The sequence below is a fragment of the Scyliorhinus canicula genome, chromosome 10 (genome assembly GCF_902713615.1).
Source record: "Scyliorhinus canicula chromosome 10, sScyCan1.1, whole genome shotgun sequence".
Taxonomy (NCBI): domain Eukaryota; kingdom Metazoa; phylum Chordata; class Chondrichthyes; order Carcharhiniformes; family Scyliorhinidae; genus Scyliorhinus; species Scyliorhinus canicula.
The window spans coordinates 51,538,744-51,559,712 of NC_052155.1; the positions used below are offsets into that span (position 1 = coordinate 51,538,744).

General features: G+C 52.1%; 1 protein-coding gene across 3 annotated transcripts in view; it reads left to right on the forward strand.

Moving 5' to 3' along the window:
* kif9 (kinesin family member 9) overlaps positions 1 to 20,969 on the forward strand; it is a 200,068-nt gene that overhangs the window by 64,514 nt on the left and 114,585 nt on the right. For all 3 annotated transcript variants that reach the window (XM_038808918.1, XM_038808916.1, XM_038808917.1), the window contains exons 9-10: positions 7,539 to 7,603; positions 20,750 to 20,827. In XM_038808918.1, coding sequence (XP_038664846.1) covers positions 7,539 to 7,603; positions 20,750 to 20,827 — 143 coding nt within the window. The remainder of the gene's footprint in view (positions 1 to 7,538; positions 7,604 to 20,749; positions 20,828 to 20,969) is intronic.

Genomic DNA, 20,969 nt, shown 5'->3' on the forward strand with positions numbered 1-20,969 from the left:
GCATCGATCTGCGACAACCATAAATTTATGCTGGGAAGGATTGGATGCGAGGTTTCGAGGTGACGGCAGGCAGGGTTTGTGCAATTTGGCGATCTGTTCATAGAGGGAAAATTTGCGAGTTTGGAGGACCTGGAGCACGAGTACGTGTTGACCAGGGGGAAAAGTTTTAGGTACCTGCAGGTCTGAGACTTTGTAAGGAGAGTTAAGCCGTCCTTTCCTGGGTTGCTGCCCCTGGAGTTGCAAGACAAGGTGCTGTCGAGGGTCGAGATAGGGGAGGGAAGGTGTTCAATGTCTATAAGTAGTTTATGGATCGGAAGAGAACACTGGTAGGGGACAGAAAGCGTAAGTGGGAGGAGGAGCTGGGAAGGGAGGTGGGGGCCAAGACGTCATCAGAGGCCTTGTGGAAGGTGAATGCATCCTTGACATGTGCTGCATCCAGTTTAAAGAAATATATAGGGTGCATATGACGGTAGCAATGATACGTAGGTTCTTAAAGGGTGTAGAGGATAGGTGGGGCCAGTAAAGATAAGGACAGGAGGTTAAATTGTTGTTAGAACTGTTTCCAGAGTCGAAGAGAGGGGGCCACACCAGGTTCAAGGAAAATCTAACAGGAGAAAAGGGAAATGGTACACTGACTATGGCAAGGAGAGTGATGTGGTACAAGAGCAAGCCTCCATTAGGCCATAGATTGAACCGGGATTGCTGATCCACAGTAAGATTTTTTGGATATTGGCTGCCCAGTAATTAAACAATTGGTTTGGGAGGGCCAAGCCTCCTGTCTGTCTTTCCCTCAGGAATAGAGCGCCACGGTGTCTGGGACTCTTGCCCTCCCAGATAAAAGCAGATATTAATTTATTAACCTTGACAAAAAAGGATTTGGGCAGGAGAATGGGGAAGCATTGAAAGAAAAAGAAAAATCAAGAGAGTATGTTCATTTTTATTGTTTGGTTTTTATTGTTTGAATCCTGCAAGCCAAAGATAGAGGAAGATTGTCCCATCTGCGGATGTCTGTTGACGATCAGGCTCGAATAATTCAATTTGAGGAGTGAGGCCCAATTAAGGGCCACATGGCCCCCAAGTAGCAAAAACATGGGGTGCGATTCTCCGCCCGAGCAGGTGTGTTTGCTGCCGTGTTGAAACGGGCGCGAAGGCCCGGCCGCTCGGCCCATCGGCCTCGGAGAATTGTGGTGTAGGGTCGGGCGTGGGGGGGGAGAATAGCGGGAGGGCGTGAAAAATGTCGGGAGGCCCACCCGCTATTCTCCCACCCGGCGTGGGGGGCGGAGAATCGCGCCATGTACTGGAGAGGTGAAAAGTAAACGTGCCTGAATGGGATCAAGTTCCAGGGGGTTTGACCGGAAAACATTCACTGTTAACACGATTTAATTTATAGCCAAAGGAACCGAAACTATTAAGTGATGGTCGCAAAATTTTTTATCAGCCAATAAAGTAATATCAAAGCTCCAGGATGGGCGTTGGTGGGGCCGGACCCCAGCAACAGATCAACAAAATATGGGACATTAGAGGACATCAGAGATTACAATTGCTGAGCACTCAGCTGCCATGTATGGGAGGAGAGCCATATCCAGAATGAAAAAATAAATGCATGAGCACACATGGTGAACATGAGAGAAAAAGGAGAAATCCTGGTCATTCGGATGAAAAAAAGCGCCAGGGGTCTGTCTACCCCTCCCATCTGACCCATGAAGGAAGACAAAACCCTGGCCACACCCGATGAGATAAAAATTTGGACTTTGAGCGGTCCACTTTTGGATCCAAAACACGGTTCAGGTCATTTCCTAAAATAAGATGGTGTGTGTCTCTCTGAGGACTGCCATTGGCACTCTTTCTTTGGCCATTAGCACCCAGTTCCCCTGGGTTTCTGTGGCTATGACTCATTTTTCGTTCTCACTCCACAGTATAAATATTTCCCACTTTCTCTGTATTATAGCTTTGACAAAGAGTCATCTGGACTCCCTACAGATGCTTACAGACCTGCTGAGATTTTCCAACATTTTCTCTTTGGTTTCAAATTCCAGCATCCGCAGTAATTTGCTTGTATATGGTGTGTGTTGAGGTTGGGGAGGGAAGATAACAAAACATTGATGAAATTTGTATCATCTCAATTAGGGGCATAGCCGTTGACCAAAACTACTAAGGTGTTCAATAGGGGGCCGCCTAGATTAGATATCAACCTTTTGGGGCGACCACAATTTAGAATGAGGAGAATTGGGCTCTTTTGTTTATTAAAGCCACTGTGCTGCTGGCCCTGCAATCAACTAGAATAAAAACGTGCCCAACCTTTTGGTCTTTTGTGCAGCCTGGCCTGATCTTTAATGCGTAAATGGGTCTCTTGCAAAAATAAATATCAAAATTTAGGCTCTTAAGATGCGTGAATGTTCTCACGGAGCCATCAAACCCCTAACATTCCAGGTAATCAGTCAGATAGACGTCTCCTGCCACCCTACAAACCAGAGTCAGCCATTGCCAAGGAGGGATGTTAAACACGGGGCACTGAGAAGACAAAGCAAGAAGACCAACCCAAGGTGGCTGTGGTGAACATATTGCATTAACCATTCACCATGTATGTCACTGTACCACGCTGTTTCCCATGTGGGATCCACCTATGGACCATTGTAAGATATTACCAGGAATGTATCATGCTGGTACCGTTTTGGGCTCCGGCCCTGGCTCCACCCCTTGAGGGTAGGTATAAAGAGCAGCTGCCCTGTAGGCGGCTCTCAGTAGCAGAGCAGTTGCAGGCAGGCACTGTTCTAGTTGATTAAAGCCATAGTTTACATCTACTCTCTGTTTCGCGTGAATTGATGTTTGCATCAATGGCCTCTGAGCCAAGTCAGGTGACTTGACAAAGAGAGACCAGCAGACACCGTCAGCAAACACCCCCGACTCAAATACGCCATCGCAGTCGAGCATAACCACACCCAAAAGCAAATGAGAGTGGTGGTAATCATTAACTTAACCTAAAACCTACAAATAACAGAACCCGACCCAACACAAACTCTAAGCTCATTGAAAAACTATTATGAGCTGCAGAAGACCCATTAACATCACTCCCGTTAACTAACACACCTTGTTGATAGAGAGACTTCTAACTGGGAAGTAAAAACTTATTTAACATAAGATTGTCACGAAGGCGGCTGAAAGCCGCGCTTAATAGTAATAACGAAAATAAAAAACTTAGGCTATGGTAAGGAGCGAACAATAGAAATCCCTCAAATATAACTAAAATCATCAAGAATACACCCATACAACAGACATGAAAAGTGTACAGTCAATGAGCTATAGATCAAATTAAACGGAGCCCAAATTGTGCTTCTGAACAAAGGAGTTTGCATCTCCCGACAAGTAAGTCTTTATCATGGAATGTTGCAAGCTGGATAAATTAGCCAACGTTGACTCCAGTCGTATACAGGAAAGATTTAACTTTGTTAAAGGCAACCCTTTTCTTGGCTAGGTCTGCACTCATGTCCTGGTTAGAGTGGCCTTTCCACATAAAATCTCAGTCCTCTCTTGCCCTTTGAACCACCAACTCCTTCTCCTTAAAGTTGTAAAACCTTGCGGTTACTGCATGAGAAGGATCTCCAGAGCAAAACGTGGGTCGAAGCGAACGGTGGGCCTGGTCCAATTCTGGGGGGATGGAAGTACGTCCTCACTCCCATTTTGTAAAACAAATTAGAGAAATACTGAGTAGGGACGTGGCCTTTAATCCTCTTTGATAACCCCACAACACTTGTTTTCTGGATCTGTTCTCCAGATCGTTCATTTTGGATGTTAATGCCCTGTTATCTTTGACCACAGCTGCAAGGTTGGACTCCAAGGAGGTGATGCTATCACTATGGTTAGACAATGCAGTCTTCATTCCCTTGATTGTGGCTCCCTGTGCTTCAGCAGTCTGGCTGGTGACCTCGAGAGCTCAACGATTGAGGGTTAAGGCCTCCTTGTTTGATCTTTTAAGATCCAAAGTTGAGTACTGTCAATATTTCTTAAGCTCAACCGCCAAAATTCTGTTCAGTGTTTGGACATTAGTGGAGTGGTGGGAGAGGAATCTGCCATCGCCACCTTACCTCCAGTTGATCCATGGGAGACATCAGTCTGCCATGAGAATTCAAGCCAATTCTTTTCCAGTTTTACATCCTTTGGGCACTGCAGAGATGCGAGAACTCTCCTTAGTTAATTTGCAGGTTTTGTTCGGCACATTGAAGACCCATGGTGCTGGGAAATAGGGTAGAAAAGTCAGATTTTCTGCGGGAACCACCTTGTGCTCATCTTTCCCACATATCGTGCCACTGAAGGTTTATTTGTGAGATTAAGAGACCTGGGTTTGGGAAGAAGATTTTCTCTGAATGTTATGTGACTTGGAAACAAAGTTACACAGAGCACCCCTAAGGAATAATTACACGTAGCTTAGCGAGGAAATCTGAATTCCACTTTCCAGCTCTTCGTCCTAGTCCTGTAAGTGATGGAACTTCTGCCACATCTTAAATGTTATGAGGACTTCTGCCCCAACACCTTTTTGGGCAGTGAGTTTCAGATTTCAGCACCTGCCCAGATGAAATCATTTTCCCTTGATCTTTTCCACATGTCACTGCATTGTTTGTCATTGTGACGATGGAGGATTTTAGGAATATTGGCTTTTAAATATTGGGAGAATTTAAGGGTGAAAAGCCTAGGGTGGTAGTGTGTTTACCTGCAGTGGTCATTTTTTAAAGGATTTTGTTTTGCTTCTAGGAAACAGCAGGTGGAATTGACCAGAGGAATGTGTTTTGATGGGGAAGTCCCTGGGGAGTTAATGTGTTTTTGCAGCCTGCAGAACTCATTTGTTTTTCAGCTTAGGGAGATGGGGTCATTACTGGGTGTCGTCCAAGAATGCAGAGAGGCTTTTGGGTTTTGGAGAAGCTTTGAGAGAGAGAGAGAGGAGATGAATTTTGATCTGCCTGACCCTGAGTCCACAATTCTCTCACAGTAAGATAGTTATAAAAGAGGAATAATATGTAAAGCAGAGCAGCCCTGTCTGGGACAAGGAAAAAGTTGAAACGTGCCAGGCGAACCAGCTTTTGAAGATATTCAGCCAGAATCTGAAGGGGTTCCTACTTATCTTTTCCCCTTTCCTCCTTTGAATTTCCATTAATCTTTTTGCTATTGCCATGGATGGTTAATGCCTTGCACACCAAGCAACTTACCTTTAATTTAAGAACATTGTGCTGTTTGGTCTGACATCAGTGATGACCTGGACTAACTGGCTTGGCTGGTGGCCAATGAGCTATTCCCAAAAGCCAGGTTCTTCTTGAGTACAAGGCAGTGATTGATTCAGCTGTCTCTGGACGTTCCTTAGGGCGACCAGGTTTTGCTTTCACCTTGGTTAGAAGCTAGAGGGTCACAGCTCTGATTCCTCTCTCATCTAATAGATTCTTTCTGAAGATCCAAAGTAAAGACCATTCTCTCACTCTACAGCCAGATTGAACTGCAAAGAAATCCAATCCAGCCACAGGCTGGAGGCCGGGCCATTTGTTTAGAAACCTTTTTAAAAATCTCTTGTGGGGAACTCTGTTCTTATCCCAGTAAGGCTGTTAGTCATTCTACCAGAGTTAGAAACAAGTAAGATATAAACAGGCCTGAGGCAGATCCCCTGAGAGAAGGCCCAGGTTAATATAAATTAAAGTGACTTCCCAGAGAGAATCCTATAGCTTGGGAGGTCTGACTGAATGCTGCTGCCAGAGGATCTCTACTAGCAGTCCATCAGTGGCTTTGATTCCTAAGCATCCTGGGACGACAGCCTTCTGCAACGACCTTGACATCGGAAGCAAGGACATTCATAATTCATTTCATATTTTAATTCCTATTTTTTACCCCTGTCTTGTGTGTGTTTGGGTGGAGGGTGGAATGGTAAAAGGGGGGAGTAGTAGATTTTCTGGCTGTTATTCTATTATAATCCTTGCATAGATCAACTTTGTTCCTGTTAAGGGCAGCACGGTGGCCTAGTGGTTAGCACAACCGCCTCACGGCGCTGAGGTCCCAGGTTCGATCCCGGCTCTGGGTCACTGTCCGTATGGAGTTTGCACGTTCTCCCCGTGTCTGCGTGGGTTTCGCCCCCACAACCCAAAAATATGCAGGGTAGGTGGATTGGCCACGCTAAATTGCCCCTTAATTGGAAAAAATAATTGGGTAATCTAAATTTATAAAAAAAAAAACTTTGTTCCTGTTATAAATAAATGGTGATTGTGTTCAACTTTCAAACCTGGTGGCTATAACTTATTGAGCAGTCAAGAGTTCAAAGATTCTGCAAATTTTATACAAATTATTGGTTAATTCATTTGTGTTGGGACTTCGGGGTCTGTGAGGCTGGAATAGACTGCACACCAGCTCAGGATGTCCTAATAATTGCAACAGGAGCCAAATATGTTTTATAAAGCAAGTACTACTCTATGCCTTGCTGACTTTAAGATAGATTGAGAACTGTATATTTATTTTCTGTTGTTTAGTGGGAAATTGAGTAGTAGTGTTAAGGGGTAATTGTAAGCTGTATTTTTCGGATATGAAGTTAAAAAGTTTAATATTGTATTCATAATAAAGTTTTGTTTTAGAAATACCAAAGCCCTATCTCTCCATGCCATCACTCCTGGAGCGAATCATTCTTTCTGCACAGTCCCACAAATAAACCAGAATACTGGGGTTTCGGTCCAGTAACCCTGCCAGCGACCATAATAGTCATTTAGGAGCATGCTGTGATCTTTATTGTATTACCCAATGTTCATTCACTCCCAGTGACCATTGTAACATAGAATTCCTGAATTTGATGTTACAAATACATTTGTCCCACTTGTGGGGGGGAAATGGCCCTCATCACTATGTATAATGACATATGTACATGTACAATGCACATGTACTAAAAATAAAATAAAAGTGCACATAATTTAGATATCATGACAGTAATTCTCTCCTGTTAACATAAGGTAACAAAAATAGGATTCACCAGCACAGTGGAGAAACAATGAAGAAATATTGCAGATAGGTAAAGACCATTAGGCATTAGTCATTCCCACTTAACAGAATAAGTCATCACCTTAATATATCCCTCGATCCCTTCTCTTTTCAAAACCTAGCTCAATTTTAATGTTTTTTTCTGGTGAGTTTTCTATCATCCCTTAAGTGATAGTAAGTTGCCTTTCGTTTGCCTGATTGCGACTGGCGCTGATGGTCGCAGACTCAACTTAACCGATTGGAAGGGAGGCCTTCTTCTATTGCATCATCTCTTGCAAGCGTAGTCCCAGCTGTGCCCCCAATGGCACTGCTGAACTGCTGGCCCTCTAATTGGCTGGCAGCTCCTGGGAATGGATGACCGACCGTCCTTTAAAGAGACAGGAGGCCCAAATTACCAGTGTCACAATGGCTGAGGCAGGGTTGCTGATCAAATTCTGTCCTGAGTCTGTAAACTTTTTGGTATAATATGCTGATCAACTTTACAAATTTCAGTTTTAAATTGTTGTGTTTAAAGCTGACACCTTGCTGTCAACTCTCTTTAGGTGGGACCTGCAACACTATATTAGTGGCAAATATTTATGGAGAGGCTGGTCAAATCGATGAAACGGTAAGGATCTTATGGGAACATGGAATCTGTGTGTGGCCCTGAGGGTTCTGAGGGACTTAAAGGTTTACAAATTTTGTTTGTGGAATCTGGGTTAATGAGACCAATGCTTATTCTAATGGTTAGTTATCCTTGTATACGTTTTTGGGGGTGCTTACTTCTAAATCCACTTGTTCAGTATTAATTTGTTCTTCTGACACCAACCATTCAGAAAATAGGAGACAATCTAATGATGTAACTCAGGAAACATTTTTAAACAACAAAAATTATACTTAACAAAACTAGGCAACAGCTTCACTGGCTAAATGTGATGCATGCTTCCTGATTTATCTGAGCGCACAAGGGCAACACATGATCTTCTCTCTCTCTCACACACATTTGTGTGGACCAGTGCTAAACAGTGCCATGCGAGACCTCCCAGGCGCGGGCGTTATTTCCCGGGCACTGGGAGAATCGGGCGTGAATATTTAAATTAGCCGAATATGCTCATTTAAATATGAATATCTTGCCCAGCAATCTGGATCTTTCCCAGATGAGGCATTCCGAGCATCGTGAATCTCACAGGAGACCTCTTGTGAGATTTAATGGCCTTGTCGTGTCACCTTGTCAGGCGCAACAAGGCCGTTCGATCACGCTCCAAATCTTGGTCTATTTTGGTCAGTATGGCTCATGAAACTTTGTGGGCTGAATTCTCCATTTGGGAGACTATGTGCTGATGCCGGCGTGGGAACAGTGGTGTTTTACGCCTGGAAAAATGGACAAAACCTCCACCAATCCTCCGTCTGGTGGAGGGCTAGCAGGCACGCAGCGGATACGGCCAGAGAATTGCCGGGTTCGTGGCCGCTCATGTGCATGGCGGCGGCCTGCAGTGGCCGCGCTGTGCAACATGACGCCAGCCGCCACGGACCCAGCCTGCCAAATAGTGCCCCCTTTGGCCAGGCCCGCCACTCCCGTACCACCCCCCTAGTGCCCCCTCACCCTGCCAAAGCACCCTCTGCCTGCGGATCGGCTCCCCCACCACTGTGGCAGCGTTGGATTCAGTCCGTAGCCGCCACGGTGGGTTCCCAAAAAACAATAGCACACGCGTCCCACGCCTTCAGGAACCCGGCCCATCGGGGGCAGAGCATCGGGGGAGGGTCTAAGGTAACATCCTGAGGCCGTCCCGATGGCTAGCAGCGTACTCTGCGAGTATGCCATTTTGTAGGACGGCGCAAATAGGGATTCTCCGGCCGATAGCCGAACGCGGTTTTGGCATTGGAGACCGGAGAATCCCTCTCTGTGCTTTTATCCAACTGCTTTTCCAGGTGAGATCCTTATTAACTTGTGGTTGATGATTTGTTTGATATGCTTTATATACCTATGTACATGTATATTTCTTTTGATGTGTTTGGAAGCATTTGATCTGGTGTACTTTCTGTCCATGTTGGTATGCTTGTGACCGCATGTGTTTTTAGCATTTCTGAACAACCTGTGGAGTTTGCAATCTAGAGCCTAAGGGCTGGATTCTCCGGTCGCCGACTCCAAAATTGCGTTTGGCGAACAGCCGGAGAATCCAAATTCCCGACAAAATTGGGGGCGGCGTCACTTTTGAGATGCTCCGCCCCCTCCAAAACAGCATACTGTCGGAGTATGCCACGCCACGTATCGATGGCCTCAGAATAATGTCCCGCCCCCATGCTCCTCCCCCGACCGACCGAGTTCCCGATGCTGCGGGACACGTGTGGTCTCATCCGTCGGGAACACAGCGTGGCGGCTGTGGACTCAGTTCAGATCCGTCAGAGTTGGGGGAGGGCCGATCCGCGGGCACGGGGGGACATTATTCAGGGCTGGGGGCATTGTGATGGGGCGAGCCGGCCGAAGTGGGGGACTATTTCACGGGCCGGGTCCGTCAGTAGCGCCACCACCGTTCCCACACATAGCCCTAGAATTGTTGAATCCAGCCCACAATCTCTAACTGCAGTGACCTCAAAGAACCTGCATACATTCACCGTCTGAGGTCTCACGTGAAGAGTAGGGGATAAAGTACTAATAGGAAACTGGTGTCTATGGATTTCCAACTCAGCAAGCACCTTTCGAAGTGCTGACAGCAGACAAAATAAAAGAAACAATCATTTGTGATGCCAAATTGGTGAGTTAAATCCCATCAAATCAGTTTGAGAATTTGTGTTCAAGATGTAAAAACAGAAGCTGGAAGTAAAAACTGGTAGCAGTAATACTGGTCGGGGGCAGACGTTGGCACAGTGGTTAGCAATGCTGCCTATGGCGCTGAGGACCCGGGTTCGAATCCCAGCTCTGGGTCACTGCCTGTGTGGAGTTTGCACATTCTCCTCGTGTCACAGCCCAAAGATGTGCAGGATAGGTGGATTGGTCACACTAAATTGCCCCTTAATTGGAAAATAATAATTGGGTACTCTAAATTTTTTTTTTAAGTAATACTGGCCATAAAGCTCCCGCCAGGCATCAAACAGTTTGCGATGCAACTGGCTCGCTACCGTAGGCAAAATCGGGTAACCATTTATCACCACTTAAGATCCTGGGCGAAATTCTCCGCACCCGCGGAAAGTCGGCAAACGGTCGTAAAAATCGGGACCGTTTTACGACGGTCGCGAAGGCTTCATTTCCCGACCGATTCACTTCCTGGAAATGGGCTAGCAGCGCGGCCGCGTCAATTACGTGCGTGATGACGACGGAACGCGACGACGACACGAACCCGCCCATGTGACGCCGCCCGACGCCGTAAAAAGGCGCGGGCGACCACAGAATCTGTCGGGCAGGATGTCGGAGCCTAGGCGAGCTGCACCTCGCTTTATTGATGCAGACGTCGAGGCGCTGCTCGATGCCGTGGAGCAGAGGAGGGGCATCATCCGCCCGCGGAGAGGGCATCGCCAACCTGCCAGCACGGTACGCCAGGCCTGGCGTGACGTGGCTGCTGCCGTCAGTGCTGTGGGGCAGACCCCTCGCTCAGCAGAGCAGTGCCGAAAGAAGCTACATGACCTCACCAGGTCTGCCAGGGTAAGTGCCATGAGGGTGCCCCCTAGTCACAACCATCCCTCCCCCTTAACTGCTCGGGGGGTGGGGGGGGGGGGGGGGGGGGGGGGGGGGGGAGAGGGATTGGGGCAGAGTTATTTGAGGGTGGTTCACAAAGTTGTCACAGACCCAGCGCTCTGGCCCCGAGGAGAGATGCAATCATCTGATGACAACTTGCCCCCCCCCCAAACTGTGCCAGTATCAGAACGGACTTCTGAGACCTACCGTTTTGTAATGATCTACCTATGTTTCCTCCCCCAACAGGCCAAGGCCGGTCATAACCACTGTGAGCGGCACAAGACTGGAGGGGGTTCGCCCAACATGCACCCCCTCAGCACCTTTAAACAGAGGGCACTGGACCTTGTTGGGGGATCTGCCACCCGCGATATCGCGCAATGCGAGGTTGGCGGAACTGCAGCAAGTGAGACAACCCTCCCTGACAAACACCCTCCCCCCCCCCCCCCCCCCCCATCCTCTGTCCCTTCACACACCCTGCCCACTGGGACACCTCCCCATCCTCTGTCCCTTCACACACCCTGCCCACTGGGACCGTCCAGCGGCCTGCCGAGCAAATCGAAATAACCCGTCTCATTCTCTTCCCTAGGACGTGATGCCGAACGACCAGGGCCGTCTGGCTGCAGACGGAGACACGAATCTGCCGCCACCTCACCCGGGGCCTCACAACAGAGGGTGCCCGATCAGCGGGCAGCCCTATCTGCCCCAACCCAATCTGCGGACCAGGACGCACAGAGGGTTCGAGGTCCACCACCACCACCAGAAATGGCCAGGGACAACCCTCCTGTCGCTGAGCGGCCCCACACCCTGGACGAGGACCTAACCATTGAGAGCGTCGGGCTTGCGGCACTGCTTTCTCCCAGCACTTCCATCATCCCAGAGATACACACCCCGGCGGGCCTATTTAGTGATGAGTCTCCTGGGGCACAGTCTGGTTGGCACATCACAGATGAGCAGGTACAGCAGGTGGAGGTCGGAGCAACAGAGGGCCCGGACTCGCGGAGGCCAGACCAGGCCCAGGATGCAGCTGGCTCCCAGACGTTTTCGGAGTTCCTGGAGTTTCTCAACCCACCCGCACAGCCGATGCCTCAGGAAACCCAGGGAAACAATGACGGGATGAGGGCTTCCTTCCAGACTCTGCAGACGCTGTTAGAGGAGTCGATCCGCGTCCAAGAGCAGGGAGTGGTGCCGCTCATGGCAGAGACCCAGTCCGACACCGCACGGGTGGCATCCGCGGTGGAGGCAATGGGTCAGGTTATGCAAGACGTTGGGATTAATGTGCACGCGTCATCCTCGGCCCTGGACAGGGTTGCCCTCTCACAGGCAGCAATGTGCCAGAGCCAAACCGACATTGCCGGCGCCCTGCGGGCCATGGCCGAGTCTCAGCAGGTCATTGGCCAGTCGCAGCAGTCAGTCGCCGAGAGCATCAACCGCCTGACACATGTGCTGGATGGCGTCGTGCACAATCAGGTTGAGATCGCACAGTCCCTGGCGGGAATGTCTAACTCCCTGGACTCCGTCTCTGCAAACCTTCGGATCCTGGTGGATACCGTTGCAGGCCTCCAGGACTGGCAGCGCCAGGTGTCGGTGGTGCGACGGGGAACCTCCCCGCTCGCACCTCTGTCCCAAAGTGAGGCCCGGGGGCCACCGGGCTCCCCGAGGGAGGAGGAGGTTTCGGGGCCCGTCCCATTAACTCCATCACGGGACGTCCCGGAATTCTCGGCCTCCCCCCGTCCCATCCCTGGTGCATCGGGTGGGCAGCAGGCAGAGCAGGGTGGCACAATGTCACCCGAGACGCCCGCAGAGCAGCCTGGCCCATCAAGGCCGGGTCGCCCCAGGAAACGCTTGGCCAAGGAGAAACGAGTCGAGGGGGGCGATTCGCAGCAATCCTCCTCCACTCCTGCTGTATCATCTGGGGATTCACTTAGACGTAGTGGTAGGGCCCGTAAGGCAACTAAGATAGACACTGAGTAAGTTGGCACGGGTGAAGGGCACAGTTTAGTTGTAGGGGTAGGGCACCTGTAAATAATTGTTAATATTAAACACACTGTTCCACCTTACTTGTAATACCGTGTGATTGTTCCACAGCCACAGGAATCGTGATGGTGACCGAGTGTCGCTGGGGGTGGCGGGTGGTGAAACCTCGGTGCCGGGTGTGCAGTCCCTGCCCCTACCCCCCTCCCACAGCTAGCCCACGCGGGCACGTGATGGAGTGTCAGTGACGAACTCAGCGGCCACCAAGGTGGATGGTTCAGCTATTGCCATGGGTCAGACTCTCTCTAACGATTCTGAGCTCACAGCTCTTCGCAGAGCGGGCTGTCATCATTCCACATGGCACTGATCACACCCGCTGACACAGCCATCAATGTTGTGCCATTCCGTCTGGACCCAGTGATAAGCGTCATGTCGAAGTGGAGCAGTGTACACTGAGGGGGGGGGGGGTTTGGTGGTGGCAGTTGTGTGGTGACCCTCTGCATGACTAGCGATGCAGGTGGTGGTTTGGTGTTCATCGGGGACGTCACATGCGATGCGTGAACCGTGCTGCCACCATGGCGTCGCGTGCCCGCCGTCCTTGCCGGGTCCGTCGTGCCGCCTCCTGGACATCACCAGCACCTGGGTCGTGTCTGCGTGCTGCGCCCGCCACTCCGCCAGCGTCCTCCTCCTCCTCCTCCTCCTCCTCCTCCTCCTCCTCCTCCTCCTCTGTGCTGGCACCACTGCCACTAGCTTCTCCCTCCGCCTCCTGCAACAGGTCATCTCCCCTCTGCATCGCGATGTTGTGCAGCGCACAGCAGACCACTACAATGCGAGCGACCCTGTCGGCCTGGTACTGCAGGGCCCCTCCGGAGCGGTCCAGGCACCTGAATCTCATCTTCAGGAGGCCAAGGCAGCGCTCCACCACACCCCTGGTTGCTGCATGGGCCTCGTTGTATCGTGTTTCCGCATTGGTCTGAGGCCTCCGTATCGGCGTCATCAGCCAAGACCTCAGCGGATAACCCCTGTCACCTAGCAACCAGCCCCTCAGCCGGGGGGGACGTCCCTCAAACATCGCAGGGATGAACGACTGCGCTAGTATGTAGGAGTCATGCACACTCCCTGGGAACCTTGCACAGACGTTCATGAACCTCATGTGGGGGTCGCATACCACCTGGACATTAATGGAGTATGTCCCCCTCCTGTTTGTGAACACGTCCCTGTCCACAGCAGGCGGGCGCATGGGGACGTGAACACAGTCGATTGACCCCTGAACCCTCGGTATCCCGGCCACACTGGCAAATCCACGGGCTCGTGAGTCTTGACTTGCTCGGTCCTCGGGAAAGGTGATGTAGCGATCGGCGATGGCATAGAGGGCGTCGGTCACATCCCGGATGCACCTGTGCACCGATGACTGGGAGATCCCAGAGACGTCCCCGCTCGGAGACTGGAAGGAGCCGGTAGCATAGAAGTTCAGAGCGACCGTCACCTTGATGGCTACCGGGATCGCGTGTCCTCCCCCCGTTCCACGTGGGGCGAGGTGCGACAGGAGTTCGCAGATATGTATCACCGTCTGCCTACTCAGCCGGAGTCTTCTCCTGCAGGTGATGTCCGGCATTGTTAGGAAAGAGACCCGGACACGGTACACCCTCGGCTTTGGTCGTCGCCTCTGACGCCGTGGCTGCACCCTCACTCTCTCCTCTTCCTCTTCCTCCTCCTCCTCCTCCTCCCCCCCCCCCCCATGCTGCTCGACGACTGGCAACTCCTCGGCCCTTCCCTCTGCTGCTGCAGCTGGCCCTGCAGCCACTGCGGGTTGTGGGTGTGGATGCTGCTGCATCTCCAAATCCAGTAGAGCTGCCCCAACCACTGCGCAGAACATAGCCGTTCTGTTCCCATGCATCGTGCTAACCTACAGAAGGGTGGTGGGGGGCGGAGAAACGGGACATGTTAGACGGACGTTAGTCGACACCTCGGCAGCCGCCAGCCATGGGATACCAGTGTGTCCCGGTGGCCTGGTCGCGCTGCTGACACGCGGTCAGCCTAACCCCTGGTCACTTCCTGCATCCAACGGCCAGTAAACTATGTCCTCCTCACGGGTGCGTCAGTGGCCTGTGGCCGGAAGCCACAGGGGAACCAGCGGCCGTGTCCTCGTCACCTGCACACCATGGCATGGTGGCAGACATTTTGTTACGGGGTTGGACGGCTCACTCTCTACCTAAACCCCCCCCCCTCCGTCGCCCCCCACTGCCTCCCCCGTCTCCCCCACTGCCCCCGTTCTGGACCCCCTCCCGTTCCCAGGGATGCCTTCCCCGTTGTGGCCAGACTCGAGCGGTGCGCTGAGCGGTGCGCTGAGCGGTGCGCAGAGTGGTGCCCTGACCTCCTCCAAGCAGTCGTCAGCCAGGCCGACTGGTTGACGAATTTAAAAAGCAGGTGTGTTTCACGACGTCCAAACAGGGCGCCATGACGTCGGGACTTCGGCCCATCCGGGCCGGTGAATAGCGGGGGGGCTCACAGTGGCGATTCTGGTCGTGTCAGGGGCGGGAAGGAGGCGTTTGTCGGGAAACGCGACTCCGACAATTTGCGGGGTTCGGAGAATAGCGGGAGGGCGTCGGAACAGCGTCGCCGTAAAAATTTCCGACGCCCGCTATTCTCCGACCCGTCGTGAGTCCGGAGAATCTCGCCCCCTATTTCCATACAACAGAAGCTATCCCATATCCAATGGCCTCCTGTCATTCATTGGCCTCCCTAGAAAGTGGTCACGCTGGCGCCGATTAGTATTCCTTTTTAAAAATGTGAGCCTGGCGGAAGGGCTTCTGTGGGGAGCCGAGGAGTTGAATGGCCATCTTTGCTCACAGGCAAAGAGCCCGGGGCGCTGGGTTTGCTGCCCCAGTGCTCGGCGGGGGGGTTGGTGGACCCATGGCAGGGGGTGGGCCGCCATGGGAGGGTGGGAAGGGGGGAGGCACAGGAGGAGGGCAACCAGGAGGCAACCGCTCACAGCACCACCATGCCAACCCCTGGATTGTGTGTACCTCTTCTGGGGATAACCCTTGTCTCTGCCTGTCTGCCCCACTGACCAACCATAACCCCCACCGATTGCCGAGGCCCCTGGCCCGACAGATGAAGGTTATAGCTTATCTGGAATTGGTAATCATGGTTAAGTGAGCACTGCGCACATCTCAAGTGTGGGTGAATGGGCCATGTAGCATGCGGGAGTTATTGCCTAGCATCCCAATCAGACTGTGATGCCTGGACTCTGTGCCTAAACACACTCAGCAGACAACATCCGAACACCCAGGGGATGGGAGACAGCTCCGGGGACACCTCCACGGCTGGTGGGTGGATGAGTACCATGGGGAGAGAACCAGCGCCCAACCCAGTTGCGTGAGTGGGTGTCCTGGATACAGGGTCTGGCGGTCCAGTGAGCAGCAGTGTCTGCAGATGCTCGAGGCAGTGGCCCATGAGCCAGGCCCCACCCCACACCCTGACGACCCGACCGCCCATCAGGCCAGGGAGGAACCCAGAGGACAAGTCTCACGACGGCCCAGGATGTACAGGCGTCGATGGACATTCGAACAGATGACGGACAGCGCATGCCACAGGAGGCTCCGCCTCAACAAGGACATGGTACAACACGTGTGCCATGTCCTCGCGGACTTGGCACCACATGGAGGAGGAGGACACCCGCTCTCGGTCGCTGTCAAGGTCACTGCAGCCCTGAACTTTTACACCACAGAATTATTCCAGGGCTCGAGCAGGGACCTGTGTGGCATCTCACAGGCCACAGTCCACAGGTGCATCCGACAGGTTACGGATGCCCTGTTTTCCCAGGCAGAAGACTACATTGTCTTTGACATGGACCAAGCCCAGCAAGGTGCCCGGGCAGCAGGTTTCTCCGCCATCGCCAGGATACCCCAGGTCCAGCGAGTCAGAGATGCCACACATATCCTACGCTCATCAGGCCATCTGGGGGTGCGCTATGTTAATTGAAAGGGGTCCCACTCCCTCAACATACAGCTCATGTGCGACCACCATCTGAAGATCATGCACTGTGTGCATGCTTCCCTGTGAGTGTGCACGACAGCTACATCCTGGGGAAGTCAGTCATCCCTGCCCTCTTTGATGAGCATCCCAGGATGGGCGGCTGGCTCTTTGGGGATAAGGGATATCCGCTGAAGACTGTGGTAGTCACCACTGATGTATATATTGTATATAGAGGATGTTGATATAGGTGCTTTACGGTAAGGCCCCTGTACTACAGGTACGGGGGTAGATCCCTGCCTGCTGGCTTCGCCCAGTAGGCAGAGTATAAATGTGTGTGCTCCCCATACAGCAGCCATTTCGTCAGCTGCTGTAGGAGGCCACACATCTCAGTGTAATAAAGCCTCAATTACGTCTACTTTCATCTCATAGTGATTGATTGTGCATCAAGGACCTGGGTAATGATGCCAGTATGGAGGCCAGAGACTGAAGCGGAGACTCGATACAACGAGGTCCATGTGGCTACACGGGCTGTGTTTGAGCGGCGCATCGGACTCCTCAAGATGCTATTCTGATGCCTTGACCGCTCCGGTGGTGCACTCCAGTACACTACCAAGAGGGTCACCCGCTTTGTGGTGATCTGCTGTGCCCTCCACAATCTCGCACAGCAAAGGGACAACATGCTGGAGGTTGGTGATGAGGAACATGTGGCCACCTCCAAAGGGGGAAGAAGATGAGGATGATGTGGAGGTGTCAGACCAGCAGGGGCTGAAGGACGAAGCCGGGGAGTAACCTGAGGTGCAGCCGGAGGCTGTGGGACAGGCAGCAGCAGTGAGAGTCCGGCAAGGCCGGCGGGCCAGAGAGGCCCTCATACTCACCCGATTCACTTAGGACATAGCCTGGTCCGTCATCGCTACCTATCCCCCTCCCCCTCCCAGACCCACATTTCCCACCCTCCCAGGGTATGTGTCACATCACTCCAGGGTGCTGGGATTGTATCGGACCGTCAGCGGGTCACTGTCGAGGGCAGGGGGTTGATGATAACCCACAAATGGCTGGGCACTAGTGCTCCTCAATCAATGCCATAAATCTGACACCTGCCTGTCTGCTGAGTGCTCGCTCACACCCATCACCTGCACGCGGTGATGCATTATGAAAGAAAGTGACAGACATCCTACTGTTTGTGCATAATCCCCACCCTCCACACGCCCCCCCTCACCCCCTACCTACCTCCCTCCAACCTCATTCCCCGTCCCCCGGTGCCCTCAGTGACCCTTGATGTGCTTTGCTCTCCTAGCTCGACCACTACGTCTAGGTGTGTCCCAGGATGCACATCAGCGATGGAGGCTGCCAGTTGCTCATCTCAACTTGCGCCTTTGATGCCCCTGGCAGCCATCTGCTAGGGCGGAGGGCCCTGGCTCACTTGTCGACAGCGCATGCAAAGCCGTGCCACCCTGTCCTGCATGCTGACTGCAAGACCCCCTCATCAGAGGGGTGGAACCTGGGGAGCTGGTGGCCACCGCCGCCACTCCCTGGGACAGGTCTGGGTTGGAACCCAGCCTCACCTCATAAGGAGATAAGAACTAGGAGCAGGAGTAGGCCATCCAGCCCCTCGAGTCTGCTCCGCCATTCAACGAGATCATGGCTGATCTTTTTTGGACTCAGCTCCACTTTCTGGCCTGAACACCATAACCCTTAATCCCTTTATTCTTCAAAAAACTATCTACCTTTATCTTACAGATATTTAATGAAGGAGCCTCAACTGCATCACTAGGCAAGGTCCCTCCTCCTGGTCAGTCCCCATAGAGCCCTGTGATGCGCCTTGGAATGGATAGGCAGCTGGTTTCAGCCCCGGCTGCCCCTGCATCATCTGGCTCTGCCAGCCCTGGTGGTTCCCCATGTTGCACCATCATGTTGATGCCCTTGGTGATACTCCACAGTGACTGGAACATGCTTTGCAGTGCCTCGGCAATGCCCTCCTGAAACTGAGACAAGCTCTACAGAGCCTCAGAAATGCCCATCTAGAGCGGGACATGTCCCGCAGAACCTCGTCAAGGTCAGCCTGGTACTGACTGACATTCCCCCAGCGAGTTGGACATTCTGCCGAGACCCTCAGCCTTGGCCGTCACCGACTGCGCGACACCTTGGAAACCTTCACTAATGGTGCTGACCTTGTGCACCAGGCTCTCCACTCCGGTCGCCACCCTAGCAGTGTTGGCCTTGGTGCCACGCATTGCCAGCGCCATCTCCTGCACCCATAGCCTCTGGCACTCTTCCAATCAGTTATGGATCTGCTGGAATGACACTGACTTCTCCCTCTGAATCTCCCGGCCGCTCCCTATCGTCTCCATCAGCTCTGGGTACCTCTGTACCACAGACTCAGCATTAAGCTGGAACCCAGCTGGGTCCTGGGATCAAGCAGTCCTCCGACTATTGTCTTGCCTGAGGGTTCCTGCCTGTTGTGTTCTGTGACCTTGCCATTGCAATGATGCAGACAGAACATCTGGTGACTTAACCAGAACGATTATTTATTGATGAACATGTGAAAGATAACAAACAGAATAGTGTACAAAGTTACTATGTGAGTTTGGTGAACTCTCCTGGATCTACCTTATGTGCGACTGTCCTGTTGTATGCCTCACTGCCAACTGGCGAGTGTCTCATGACATATTGCTAACTATTCACAGGCATATCACCACACTGCCTCCACCTGATGTGCATCATCAACCGTGCAGTGCTCACCAGATTTGCCTCGAAGCCTGTCCACCAACATTTCCCACTGAGGTGTGTGTATCTGTGCTGGTGGATGGCGGGGATGACAACTGTGCAGCGACTGTAATGGTATCATCCTCGGAGCTCTCCTCTGAGGTGGTCTCCTGGGCTGCAGAAGGTGGTACCGCCTGGGATGGGCCGGCGTTGTCGGCTGGAGGACCTGTGGGAGAATGGACATGTGGTCAGTGGGAGGAATGGGTCAGTCAGTAAGGCAATAACAACTCACGTTTGACCAGGTCCTCCAGTGGAGCCCGGTGATTGCTTACCTCTGCAGCGTCCGCCTGCCTCCGCGTGGGTGACCAATCTGTCCTCGGCACCCCGGTCACCTCCAGGTTTTGCTCCTCGAAGGAGGTGAGACTCTCGACGATTATGGGAGAGCTTTTCCTGAGGAGACACAGAGAGGGCATCGTTAGCAACACACATGGTTCGCAGTTGTGGGGGCGGGGTGTGTATGAAGGGGAGGTTGGGGTGACAGGGTTGAATGTGGGGGTGGAGGAGGGTTGAAGGGGGAAGTGATGGAGAGAAAGTTGGGGGTCATCTGGGGGGTTTGGGGTTGTATGCTCCCTTTGGGAGGGAGCTGGTGCCTACTCACTCATGCTGCCCAGTGTAGGTCGTTGACCTTTTACCGGCACTGGAGGCCAGTTCTCCTGGTCACACTTACCAAGCTGACAGCTGCCACCATCTCACTCCAGCCAGCACTGGCTGCCTTGTGGCTGACTCACCAGGGCCCTCGGCGGAACAGAACATCCCTCCTGGCCTCCACAGCGTCTAACAGCCTTCCCAGGTCAGCATCCCGGAATCTTGGGGCTGTTCTCCTCTGCGCCATTGTTGTGAGCTGGCTGGGGTTGGCTGAGCAAGTGCAGCTTAAGTCCTGCTCGACCTTGTTATCGGGGGGCTGGCGAGCACGGTGCCGGCGAATCAGCTGGCGAGCCTTCATTTGCAGCAAGAAGCCCGTGAGGCCTCATGAAGTGGACTAATTAACGTTGAATAGCATTGCCGGCCTCGTTGGGCCGAGCACCGGGAAGCTCGCGGCAATTACTGCTCGGTACCACACTTCGAACTTTTTCCGGAGAATATTATTGAACTCTCAATTAATTCGGTAAATGCACTGCCTAGCATGGAACTGAAAGGTACAGACAAACAAAGTGTCATGTAAAATCTCTGTGGTCAAATAGCTCAATGAGAATGTAGTCTTGCTTGTTACAATAAGAAAGTAGTCTTGCTTGTTACAATGAGAAAGTAGTCTTGCTTGTTAATAAAGGTGACTTGAGTAAGCTACTAGGGGAGAGCTGTGAAACTGAGTCAGCACCTCCAAGGGCGATGGGGAGGAAAAGGGAGAAAAGGAACTTCTTTATCTGATCACAATATTTTGTTCTCTTGTTTCAGCTGTCCACACTTCGATTTGCATCAAGGATGATGTGCATACCAGCTCAGCCAGCCCCTAACGTGTACAGTGACCCAAAGGTGAGTGTAGAGTTTATTCATTTTGTTTGGAAGTTTTTTCCCATTCAAATAAGCACTCACATGCAACTGATTCATCCTGAAAGCAGGTTATCAAAGTAGATTGCCATTAACAGAGTCCTGACTTGATTGACAGAATTAACTG